Raw genomic sequence first — 13086 nt, 5'->3', positions numbered from 1 at the left:
AAATCTTATTTTCTGTATAGAAAAATAAAAATTAAGATATTTGAGAACAGTGGAATGTTTTATCAGATATTTTGGTGTGGAAAACCGGAACCAAAGTACTGAAAAAGTGTAGGGTATAGCAGAAGCAAAAGCATTGAAGACAGTTTTTTTTATTGATTTTTTTGCCAGTTTTTAATAAATGCGGTTTTTTTTTTGGAAAACCTGATGCGGCCCGGCTTCACCCAGAACCTAGCTCCGGTGTCCCCCAGGTAAATTGAGTTTGAGACCCCTTGATTTAAAAGAAAAATTGTCTGTGATTGAAATTGAGTCACTGCCTTAATGTAATAAACAGTGAGCGCCGTGAGGAACGCCGAGGAGGCCGTTTTCTTTTTCGTTTTTTTCGGATGTGGAGAGAAGTTGCTGTAAATCCCCGGCTGCCTGATATGTTAGTGTGCATGATTTGGTTTCTATTTACTCCGCTGTCCGTTCCAGGCGAGAGGGAGATGTTGACAGACAAGGGAAGACAGAAGAGCGATGAGGGTTTAAGGCGAGGGCTAAATGAACTGTTTCCCCAGGCTGTGTTGTTGACCATGCGTGTGAGCATTGAGTCTCTCATGACAGGAGGCTGTTCGATTGCACACACCCTAACACCCCCCCACCACCACGCTCAAGCCTCCTCCCCCATACGCCCTCCCACCTCTGCTCTCACTGTATACACACATCCCCAATAGAAGTTCATTGAAACAGAAAAACACATCAAACCAAAAACAATCCCGGTCTTCACAGTAGTTAGTTTAACTGCAAGTAGCGACGTGTTGTCCCCTTCTGATCTCCGCCGAGAGGCCCAGCAGCGTAAATAGCAGTCTTGTCATGAAGCTCATAAATGTTGCTGGAATCATTTCTGAGCCTGTTCTGTGGTCAAACGAGCGCTCTGAAGGTTTCTTAAAGCCCTTGTCTTTGGACTGGACTAGGGGTGGGGGGTGGGGGGGGGGGGGGGTGCTGGCTTAATTACTGGCAGCCTTCTCCCGCCCCTAAATCAACATGGCTGAATAATAATAGGCGTCTGCAGCCAGGAACTGAAACCCTTTTTAACCTCAATGTCGCTTTTTATAAAAAATAATACCTGACCACTTGGCAAACACACATATGTATACTTTATGTAAATTATAGAAAATATGGATGTATGGCAAAAAAAAAAAAGCCTATACGTCTATTAAATTAAATTAAATTTGAACGGGAAATTTTAAATTCATAATATCAATTTGGCTGGCATTCCATTTTTTTCTAATGAACACAAAATTGTCTTTTGCAAAGTTTTGAGGAAATCCATTGAGATTTAGGGGTGCCACCTCACACATAAACTTTTGTAAAATTTCGGAAAATGTGCAATTTCCAAAACGTTGACCTGGAAATTCTTTTCAATTCCTCCCTCGGCCATCTCTGTGTGGAGTTTGCATGTTCTCCCCGTGCATGCGTGGGTTTTCTCCGGGTACTCCGGTTTCCTCCCACATTCCAAAAACATGCTAGGTTAATTGGCCACTCCAAATTGTCCATAGGTATGAATGTGAGTGTGAATGGTTGTTTGTCTGTATGTGCCCTGTGATTGGCTGGCGACCAGTCCAGGGTGTACCCCGCCTCTCGCCCGAAGACAGCTGGGATAGGCTCCAGCACCCCCGCGACCCTCGTGAGGATAAGCGGTAGAAAATGAATGAATGAATGAGTTCTCCTCCTATTTTGTGTGGAAGTGGTAACTTTTTGAGTTCTTATTTTGTCTTTCCCCACCCTCGGCCATCTCTGTGTGGAGTTTGCATGTTCTCCCCGTGCATGCGTGGGTTTTCTCCGGGTACTCCGGTTTCCTGCCACATTCCAAAAACATGCTAGGTTAATTGGCGACTCCAAATTGTCCATAGGTATGAATGTGAGTGTGAATGGTTGTTTGTCTATATGTGCCCTGTGATTGGCTGGCCACCAGTCCAGGGTGTACCCCGCCTCTCGCCTGAAGACAGCTGGGATAGGCTCCAGCACGTGAGGAAAAAGCGGTAGAAAATGAATGACTGAATGAATAATAAAACAACAAATAAGAAAAACGTAAGAAACCACATACAGTTGGTAGAGAAATTATTTTTTTCAGATTCAAATGTACAGTATTAACAGTTATTTAACCTTTAACATGAACATTAATTAAATAATTTGACCCAATTAGCAAGTTAGCATCGTACTCAGTTCCATCTGGGAGCAGCGTCTTAACTTTAACAACATGTTTGATGAGATGCTTTATCTTGACGTGTATTTTTCCGTTTTATTCCAAATCATTTCCTGCATTTATTTGTACCCAGCGTCATAAGCCTTTAGCTTCATTGCTAATCCAAAGCAAAACAGGGCGGGGTAACAGGGTAGGGGTAACAGTATGGGCGGGTTCAAAATCATGTTAATTGTGTCCGGTGTGCACACAGCTGTCATTTCAACAGTTTGGTATCAAGGTGGGGGCCTCAAACTGGCGTCTCGCGTGCCGCATTTGGCCCGTCGGCCGCAAGTTTGAGACCCCTGTTTTAAAATGATTACATAAGGCGTGTTCCTGATTGTTCTCTTTTTACAAGCTCCCGGGAGGGTTTCTGGAAGAGGTACCGACGACATGACAAGTCAAAGTGGTCCCACGGCTCTCCACGAGTTTCCCCTCCCTCTTCTCTTCACCTCAGCCCTCTGTCTGCGCTACATGTTGCACATCTCCCCAGTTTGTTGCATATTTTACATTTCCCCTCCCTTTGCTACTACAACACAGTTGAATAGTCAGGGGAAAAAAAGACTTTTGCATGTGTGTATTAAAGATTTGTTTTCCAAGTAACTTCCATTTTCAGATCAGCGTTTGGTCTGTGAAATGTCAACATAAACAGCAGGAGCACAGCTCAGCTCAGCCCAAGACGGAAAACAACACAGTAATAATAATATGTGGTGGAAGAAATATTATCTTACACAGTGGAGTTTTACCTTCATTCCCGCCCCGCGCTTGTCAGTCACTACATGTACATTATCAGCTGCTAGCAGGTTAGGAAATGTGTAAACAAGCCGATTACCTGTTGTCTGGATAAGTAGTCTGCAAGGGTGTTCAGCAGCTTGTAGTAGATCTCAAACCATGGAAGATAACTGCAAGGTAAACAAAGAAAAAATCAATTTTTTTAAACATGCATTTTGACGTGCTTTGACAAAAATATGAATAAAATTGAGATGTAATATCACATAAAATTACATTCACTGCAATGTTATCCTGCTACATAGGAATCTGAGTAGATTATTCAATCGATAAAAACCCACCGTGAGTAAATTTGTCGCAAACACGACAAATATACTGGTAATAAAATTAGAATTGGCCATAATTTCGATAATAAAATAAAATTACAATACATTGTAATAAAATAGCACGGCGGTCGAGTGGTTAGCTAGGAGACCAGGGTTCAATTCCACCCTCTCTGTGTGGTGTTTGCATGTTCTCCCCGTGCATGCGTGGGTTTTCTCCGGGTACTCCGGTTTTTCCTCCCACATTCCAAAAACATGCTAGGTTAATTAGCGACTCCAAATTGTCCATAGGTATGAATGTGAGTGTGAATGGTTGTTTGTCTATATGTGCCCTGTGATTGGCTGGCGACCAATCCAGTGTGTACCCCGCCTCTCGCCCGAAGACAGCTGGGATAGGCTCCAGCACCCCACGACCCTTGTGAGGATAAGCGGTAGAAAATGGATGAATGAATGAATGAGTTCTCCTCCTATTTTGTGTGGAAGTGGTAACCTGCCACATTCCAAAAACATGCTAGGTTAATTGGCGACTCCAAATTGTCCATAAGTATGGAATGTGAGTGTGAATGGTTGTTTGAATGAATGAATGAATGTAATAAAATAATACAAACAAATATAAAAAGGAGCCTGGCTGAACCAATAACAAAACAACAATATAAGGTCCTTATTATGACATTCTCCATCCTTGCTGGTCTTTATGAATTCATATCCTGTCTGCTCTTTCATCCAAAATAAGAAAGTAGAAAGAATAATACACATTTGTTTTTAAAAAAATACTAAATAAATGCAAAAAATGTGATGTGATGCGACAGGATGCTATACTTTACAAGCAAGCCGCTGCTCCTCGAATGCACTAGCTTAACAAAAATACAGTCCTGTGCCCTTCGCCTATAAGTAATATTAGCATAAATTATTTATTAACAAGCATAAATAATAACTACAGTGTTTGTGTCAGCAAACGTGATCGCTAAGCACAGCCGGCATAAGCTAAACCGCATGTGCAGCATGGCTCTCTTTACCAGGCTGACATATTCTTGGCCAAGTTGCTTTCTCGGTGGAAGAAGGCCAAGCGTTTCTTTTTGGCTGTGAGGGCTCCGCTGATTTAATGTTATGCAACCAAATTGTTTATTAAAAAAAAACACAATGTCCTGTCAAGATATTGAATTTAGATTCACTTTTTGCATTTTAACATGCAATTCGGAGCACCGCTTGAATAAAGATTCCTCTTAATGCTAAATTAACACACCTGAATGCAGCTATTTAAGTTGGACTTGATAAAAAAAAAAGCATGTGAATAAAACTAAAAGTAAACAAAAATCCAAAATGTATGTAGCTGGTGAGTGTGTGGGTTCAAGTGCTGCTGTGGCAGTTGGCTGGAGATTGAAGAGCTTCCAGGGCATGGGTCACTGGCTGCTCTGTAGACTGGAATTAACAGACAACAAGAAAACAATAAAGTGAACCGAATGCAAATTTTCATATCGCTAAATCCGCAAAGGGGCCAATGACAAGCCGGGTTCCTGGGGAAGTGCAGCCAAGCGCACCAATCAGAGGGGCTGACTGACCATTAGTCTGAAACAATCAGGCTCTTAACGTGACTATATTTTGACATCTGCATGAAGATTTACCGCAGGGGTCTCAAACTCAATTTACTTGGGGGCCACTGGAGCTCAGGTCTGCATTTATTAAAAACAAAAAAATTTAAAAAAAAATTCGCTTTGGTTCCAATTTTCTACAAGAAAAGCTCTGATAAAACATTCCACTGTTCTCAAATATCTTACTTTTTATTTTTCTACACAAAATAAGATGAAAAATAAATAAACAAATCAAGAATAAAGAAAATCAATCAATCAGTAATAAATAAATATAATAATAATAATAAAACAGCAAATAATAAAAACTTAAGAAACCACATATAGTTGGTGGGTAGACAAATTATTTTTTTCAGATTAAAATGAACAAAGCATTATTAGAGCCCTGTAGACATGACAAAACACGACTATAGTCACATTTATACTCTTTTTATTTACAACATATTGCGCAACTGCAGGGTCTTGAGACACATGCTAACTCGCAAACTAGAGAGCTAGCGACCTAAACGGTAGCCTTCAAGTTATTTCCTTTAAACTTAAATAGCCAAAAACTTACCACTTCCACACGGATAGGGAGGATAACTATTAACAGTTATTTAACCTTTAACATGAACATTAATCAAACGTAATCATTTTTTCTGGGTACATGATACCATACAGCATCCATATCAAACTTGCGCGGGCCGCACTAACATTAAACTTTCATATCAAGGCGGGGGCCTCAAACTAGTGTCCTGCGGGCCACATTTGGCCCGCGGGCCGCGTGTGTGAGACTCCTGATTTATACATATTTTTCTAAGTATTTTCTGAGAGATAATAACCTAAACGGTAGCCTTCAAGTTATTTCCTTTAAACTTAAATAGCCAAAAACTTACCACTTCCACACGGATAGGGAGGATAACTATTAACAGTTATTTAACCTTTAACATGAACATTAATCAAACGTAATAATTTTTTCTGGGTACATGATACCATGATTCATATCAAGGCGGGGGCCTCAAACTAGTGTCCTGCGGGCCACATTTGGACCCCTGATTTACCGCAATCGGGTCACACTTGCAGGGGGAGGCCGACTCAAACACGCTTAGGTTAATTCACATGGCGACTGGCTATCAACCTGAAGACCTATTTCTGCCACGTCAAACAACACACCACACAAATGCGGAGGTCAATTTATGTTAAAACATACCAAAAAAAAAAAAAAATACTTCACCCTGATAAAAAGAACTAAGGAGGAGAACAAAGCCGTTGCATTATCTGTCTCCTTCACAACTCCTCTTTAAAAATCCTTCATTTTTCACAACTGCAACGGATGTTAAAAAAAAAAAAAAAAAAAGCCGTCAAGCTTTACAGAACTCTCAAGTCATTACGCCGCACTACACTTCTTTGGTTTTCAGAAGAAATCACATATTTGCTGGTGAACGCAGCCAGTCAGCCACAAATCATCAACATTCTTCTTATAGCTTCATAAACAGCAAATATCCTTTCATTAGTACAAAAGTAAATGAATATAATGAATATAAGCGCTGAAGGCGTTCTTCTTTGTGTCCTGCTTATCCTCCAAGCTCGGTTTTGTCTTGTTATTTGCTAAGTTTAAGTTAGGAGCGCTCAGAGAGAGATACTCCTACTCGTCACAGTTCATTGCTCAGATGTGTTTGTGAAAGGCAAATCCTCTGATAGGGAGGAAAGCATCCATCACTGGAGTGCTCAGTGCACGGGGGGTGGGGGTGGGGGGGCTACCATTCCCCCTACTGTCATTTTAAACATGTCTTCTGCACTACGAGTAGCAGCTAGTTTATCTGAGGCCACGGAGATGCTTTAAAACAGATTTTTAAGCGCATACAAAACGGCAATCGGCTCTTCAAGAAATCCAATTCAACGTCGTCGGATGACCTGCAGGGTGTCTGACTTTTATTCCCCGTCACCTAAAATGGTGAGTTATGCTACACTTTGGAGAAACATCTCAGTGGAAGATTTCATTACAGCTTTACTTTAACCAGGTCGGGGGTTAAACACAAGGGAGGAAGCGTTACTCACCCCCCCCGTCCCCTCCCAGCAACCCGTTAAGGCGCCCCACTAAGTGTATATCTATAGACTCCGCCGTCAAATAAAATGCAGGAAATCCGCTTTTTCACCCAACTCCCCCCCCCCCCCCCCGAAAAAAAACACCCCCCCTGTTTCTTTTTTAGTTAGTAGAGTCAAGCAATAACAGGGTGCAAAGGAATAACAGCATGGAAAAAAAAAAAAAAGAACAATTATGATTTGTTTTGGGCACGGCGGTCTAGTGGTTAGCGCCCAGACCTCACAGCTAGTGAGACCAGGGTTCAATTCCACCCTCGGCCATCTCTGTGTGGAGTTTGCATGTTCTCCCCGGTTTTCTCCGGGTACTCCGGTTTCCTCCCACATTCCAAAAACATGCTAGGTTAATTAGCGACTCCAAATTGTCCATAGGTATGAATGTGAGTGTGAATGGTTGTTTGTCTATATGTGCCCTGTGATTGGCTGGCCACCAGTCTAGAGTGTACCCTGCCTCTCGCCTGAAGACAGCTGGGATAGGCTCCAGCACCCCCCGCGACCCTCGTGAGGAAAAAGCGGTCGAAAATGAATGAATGAATGATTCTCCTCCTATTTTGTGTGGAAGTGGTAACTTTTTGGCTTCTTTTTTTTGTCTTTCCCCACCCTCGCCATCTCTGTGTGGAGTTTGCATGTTCTCCCCGTGCATGCGTGGGTTTTTCTCCGGGTACTCCGGTTTCCTCCCACTGTTCCTCTCAATGTTTGTATTTGGGAACAATTAAAACATATCAAAAAACTGCGTTTCAGCAATGGGGGGGGGGGGGGGGGGGTGCGTATTTTGCTTCGTAAACATACAACCTTTCACCCCAACTGGGTTTCATATGTTAATTTTTAACAGTAATTTGACCGGGGGAGCGGCACGGTGGACAAGTGGTTAGCGCTCAGACCTCACAGCTAGGAGACCAGGGTTCAATTCCACCCTCGGCCATCTCTGTGTGGAGTTTGCATGTTCTCCCCGTGCATGCGTGGGTTTTCTCCGGGTACTCCGGTTTCCTCCCACATTCCAAAAAGTATGCTAGGCTAATTGGCGACTCCAAATTGTCCATAGGTATGAATGTGAGTGTGAATGGTTGTTTGTCTATATGTGCCCTGTGATTGGCTGGCGACCAGTCCGGGGTGTACCCCGCCTCTCGCCCAAACACAGCTGGGATAGGCTCCAGCACCCCCCGCGCGACCCTCGTGAGGAAAAAGCGGTAGAAAATGAATAAATGAATGATTTGTTTTGTGTTTCAAAGCTTGACTGAAGGGAGTGGCGGCCTTTTTTTTTTTTTTTTTTTTTTAAAAACACCACAGCTTCCTTGAGCTTAAAAGTCTCGTCCACATAAAACTGTCCCCCTCATTAAGGTACTTCCTTGTGTGAAGCAGAGGTGACAATTTTATAGTCCCGCCACTTCAACAATCACAGTCACAAACACGCTTATAATCACTTTTATATCATATCCAAGGGAAATTATAGTTTATGTAAATATTAATGCCTCATATTTTTAATACTCAGATATATATATTTTTTTCAATGTTGTTTTATGTCACGCCTGATTAATTGTGTGAAATTTCTTCAATGTTCATTTCCCCAAAAAACAAAAATAAAAACAATTATAAGCTTTCTATACATCATTTTGTTCAAAATGAAGCAAGGCATGAAAAGTCCTCAGAATGCATAATGAATTTTATACATCATATGTCAAATGAATTAGCATGTCTAACTCAGCGAGAGGGACAGGGGAGCCTCCGCTAATTGGCAGCAAAGCTTCATGCATAATTATGGACCAAGAGCGTCTTTGCTGTCGCACTGTGGCAGTATCCGAATAACGAGGAGAGCGAGAGAGCGAAAAAGAGAGAGAGAGAAAGAAACAAAAGCCATGGAGCCAGCCGGGGGTGTATATATATATGTGTGTGTATGTGTGTTGGGCTGGACACTGTTCTTTTCACAGCAGCTCATCATAACAGTGACAAACCCCAGAACTGTCCACAGACACACACACACACACACACACACAATACACACAATACACGGGTCTCTGTGCTCTTTCCGCCGTTTTAACTGTTTATCTGCTCCATGCTCCAGTTAAAAAAACGTTATTTTTGCCAGTTTATCCTAAAGTGCACACAAGCTTGTCCGCTGAGATTTGCACCAAAAGTGCTTTCTTTGTAATGGTAGGCTAATTTCATCTGTGAAAAGACTTGTGTCTACATGCAATTAAGCGGGAATTAAATGATAATAGCCTTTGTTGGGGTGCAAATTATGCAAAGAAAGTGCAGTCTTATACCGGGGTTTGATGTGCTCATTTATGTCTGCTGTAAATATAGGATAACGCCACCTTTGAAATATCCTAATGTGTTCAACTTTTTGGATAATAATAAAAGTCACAAACATGTGTGTGTGTGTGTGTGTGTGTGTGTGTGTGTGTGTGTGTGTGTGTGTGTGGGCAGATAATAATATAAACTGCTTCTTCGGGTAAAGTTCAGCTCGGTGTGAAGAGGATTAAAACAAAAATTAGTGTTCATGACTAAGATTTACCAGGTAAAAATATTGTTTTTTTATTATTTTGAGACAGAATATTAAATGACTAATTATATTGTTTATTATGTTATTTTATGTTATTATGTATATATTATATTATTATTATATATATATAATATTATATATATTTGTATTTATGAGCCAAAACAATGCACATTATATATATTTTTTTGAAACATTACCGCTTAATTTTTAGATTTTAAGTTATTATTACATAAATATTGGGTTTACTTTGATGCCCGGTGACATGCTCCCCACAACATTAGGGAGCTAAAATCTAATAATACATAATACTGCTCAGTTTTCATGTAACAAAATGTGTATTATTGTGGTTGTAATTTGCGGCGCTGTACAACTGCTTCGCATCATTCTGAAAGCTGTTTCTAATATTTGGGTTCCGTTACTTTGCTACACGAGAGTGGTAAAATATAAGAACCAGCTGACAGTACGATGCAGTACAAAGTACAATAAGAATACTGTTAAATTCATTCATTTATTAGAACTACTCCAATTGTTATTATATTATCAAGGCCAAGGTGGTTTGAGTGTGTATAATTTATAATAATCTGTACTTAACATAACACTGTGTGTGTGTGTGTGTGTGTGTGTTACCTTAACAGACATATGCAGACTCTGCAACCTTGAGTGAGTCGACAGAACCCAAACCTCTGCTTTCCGTCGATATCGGTCAGCACAAAGGTGAAGTTCTGTCCAACGTGGCTCTGGGACAACCTAAAAGACGACATGAGAGGGGGGGTCGGGGGGGGCAAACATGGATACAAGAGGCTTCCTAAGAATTGCATAACTTTGTATGAACTTAATAATCACGGTACAGAGAACCATATAAAATATACATAATCACTACATTTTGTCTCAATTCCAAATTCATTATTATTAGCTTCCTTGATGGAACATATAGAGCATAGTACTACCACTAGATGGCAGCAGATCAGCTTCAGTGAAAAAAAAAGATTCCAGTCTATCCTTATAATGGCAATTTTCTTTTAATGCCCTTTTTCCCTAGCCAAAAATTAAAGCCCATTGCCTTTAGGAAACCTGATGGCCTGATTGGGCACTTTTGTCTCAAAAAATATTTGCCTTTAAATTATGACTTTCAGTTATTGTGTATACGTGTTTTAAAGAAAATACCAACATAGGAAAAATATATATATAAATATGTAATGAAAATTATATTATTACATTTTGTCATGGAACAATCATATAGAACATAGTTAGGTTTTTCTTTCGTTTCTGTTTTACTGTGTGTATGTGTGGTGTGTGTTGGGAGGAGGACCAGGTGAATATAAAAAAAAATGTGTGTGTGTGTGTGTGTGTGTGTGTGTGTGTGTGTGTGTGTGTGTGTGTGTGTGTGTGTGTGTGTGTGTGTGTGTGTGTGTGTGTGTGTGTGTGTGTGTGGAAAAAAAAAACATATGCGGTGGAAGAAAAAAAGGAAGCAGAAAGGAGACAGGAATCATACCTTTCCGTGTCAAAGGGAAAGCAGAACTTTGGTACCGTGTGAAGAAGCTCCTGGGAGAGCAAAAAACAGACATAACAGTTTAGTGAAATCCAAAATGACAATGTAAGAAAACGTAGCAGGAGAGATCCATGTTGCTAGAAAAGTATTTTATTTTGGTTTTCGTGTTTCTTGCAGACTTTTGTTCCTCCAAAATTCTCCATGCACCGCAGAGTAAGAAAACGTAGCAGGAGAGATCCATGTTGCTAGAAAAGTGTTTATTTTGGTTTTCGTGTTTCTTGCTGACTTTTGTTCCTCCAAAATTCTCCATGCACCGCAGAGTAAGAAAACGTAGCAGGAGAGATCAATGTTGCTAGAAAAGTGTTTATTTTGGTTTTCGTGTTTCTTGCTGACTTTTGTTCCTCCAAAATTCTCCATGCACCGCAGAGTAAGAAAACGTAGCAGGAGAGATCCATGTTGCTAGAAAAGTATTTTATTTTGGTTTTCGTGTTTCTTGCAGACTTTTGTTCCTCCAAAATTCTTGATGCCCCGCAGAGTAAGAAAACGTAGCAGGAGAGATACATGTTGCTAGTAAAGTATTTGTTTTGGTTTTCGTGTTTCTTGCTGACTTGTTCCTCCAATAAGTAAACACTGAGGAAAATGAGGATTAATGTTAACCGCGACTGATAACAATCTGACAATTCCCAAACACTGGCTCCTAATCCAAATGAATGGGCCACATCACGTGGATAAACAAAGTGGAGATAGACAAGCACCCTTAGACCACAGCTTGAATAATTAGCAGTTAATAAGTTCATCGATTATGGGGTGCCAAAGGGAGATGAAAGGATGAAGGAAAAGAAAGAAAGAGAGAGAGAAGACACAGTGCCGAGGCTACGGTGGTGGCAGATTGTTGCGACAATGGGATAAGCAGCTCAGAGGGGTTAAGAGGTATGAGGGGGGGGCACAAGCCTTTGGGGCTATACCTCCCAACACCTCCCCTGTGGCTTGGATGGGGAGGAAGGGAGGGTCTGTATGCTCTTCAAGTAAGGTGGGAGGGGGGGGGGGGGGGGGGGGGGGGGGGGGGGGGGGGGGGGGGTGGCATATGGATTTAGACAGCGACCAGGAACAGAGCAGAGCACCATATGGGTGAGCCGCTCCAGACCAGCCACGCAGCCGCCCAGGAACTGGGTGTCCGTCCCTTTGGTCTCTGCTCTCCATGCCCAGAAAAGGTGCTCGGGCAGTGGGTTCCTTTCTGCAGTCTGTCATCCCACCCCGACTCGTGCACCTCTCTTTCAGCTACGGCCAACCTCAGAGACTAATCCCGGTGACCGCCTAGGCTCTGCTGTCTCTTTTTTAACTCGCCATGCCTGCCAAAGCATGGCCACCGAGTCCAAGGCATGCCCCCCCCCCCCCGATCGGAGACATCACCGTTGAGAGTCGGGCTGCTGTCCTCTCTCGCCATCTCTCACTCAAAAATCTGTCTCCCGGTGCTAGCGCCTCAGGTTGGGTGTCTGCTGCTGCTACGTCTGCTGCCTACTGTTGCTAAGACCTCGCCGTGGGGAGCAGTCACTGATCCTCCAACGACGCACCCCCCCCGCCGCCGCCGCCCCATCAAAACATAAAGCTGCCACCCCAGCACAACACAAGCATTGTCACAGACAAACAAGCAACAGCAACAATGAGCTATGACAGAAAGTGGGGGGGGGGGGGGGGGGTAGAATATGTATGTGCATTTGAGTGTGGGATGTATGTGAATTCTCGCCTGCTTCAAGGACTTTTGCTTTCATGGATGGGGGGGGTTAAGCATGTACATTTGTATCAGTGTACGTGTTCGGGTATGTGGGTGGCTGAGTTTGACTCGCCTATATATTTATGTGTGTGCACATGCCCAAATATGAAGTGGGGGGGGGCGAGGTTGGTGGGAAGTAGCTGTTTTTCAGAATCTGTGATCGAATTGAGAAGTCAACAAAGACAGAGGGGCTGGGTGGCAGAGGAGGTCTGTGTGTGTGTGTGTGTGGGGTGGTGTGTATCCTTTCCGTGTGTGTGTGTGTGTGTGTGTGTTCATGTGCGTGACTGTGTCTTGGCGTGTGCGGCGGCTGTAAAACTGTCACACACATCAGAGCCGCCATCGCTGTGCGCGCGTCTGCTACTATTATTAACCACCATGTACGCACACCCAA

The 13086-nt window shown here is 42.3% G+C and overlaps 1 protein-coding gene across 4 annotated transcripts in view; it reads right to left on the bottom strand.

The window, feature by feature from the left end:
- dennd1b (DENN/MADD domain containing 1B) overlaps positions 1 to 13086 on the bottom strand; it is a 180408-nt gene that overhangs the window by 100299 nt on the left and 67023 nt on the right. For all 4 annotated transcript variants that reach the window (XM_058072331.1, XM_058072328.1, XM_058072329.1 and 1 more), the window contains exons 4-6: positions 10928 to 10977; positions 10063 to 10182; positions 3051 to 3120 (exon numbers count right to left, since the gene is read on the bottom strand). In XM_058072331.1, coding sequence (XP_057928314.1) covers positions 3051 to 3120; positions 10063 to 10182; positions 10928 to 10977 — 240 coding nt within the window. The remainder of the gene's footprint in view (positions 1 to 3050; positions 3121 to 10062; positions 10183 to 10927; positions 10978 to 13086) is intronic.

The sequence above is a fragment of the Doryrhamphus excisus genome, chromosome 5, assembly GCF_030265055.1.
Source record: "Doryrhamphus excisus isolate RoL2022-K1 chromosome 5, RoL_Dexc_1.0, whole genome shotgun sequence".
In the NCBI taxonomy this organism is placed as follows: domain Eukaryota; kingdom Metazoa; phylum Chordata; class Actinopteri; order Syngnathiformes; family Syngnathidae; genus Doryrhamphus; species Doryrhamphus excisus.
The sequence above is the reverse complement of the archived record's forward strand: the minus strand, read 5'-3'. Positions and strand labels throughout refer to the sequence as shown.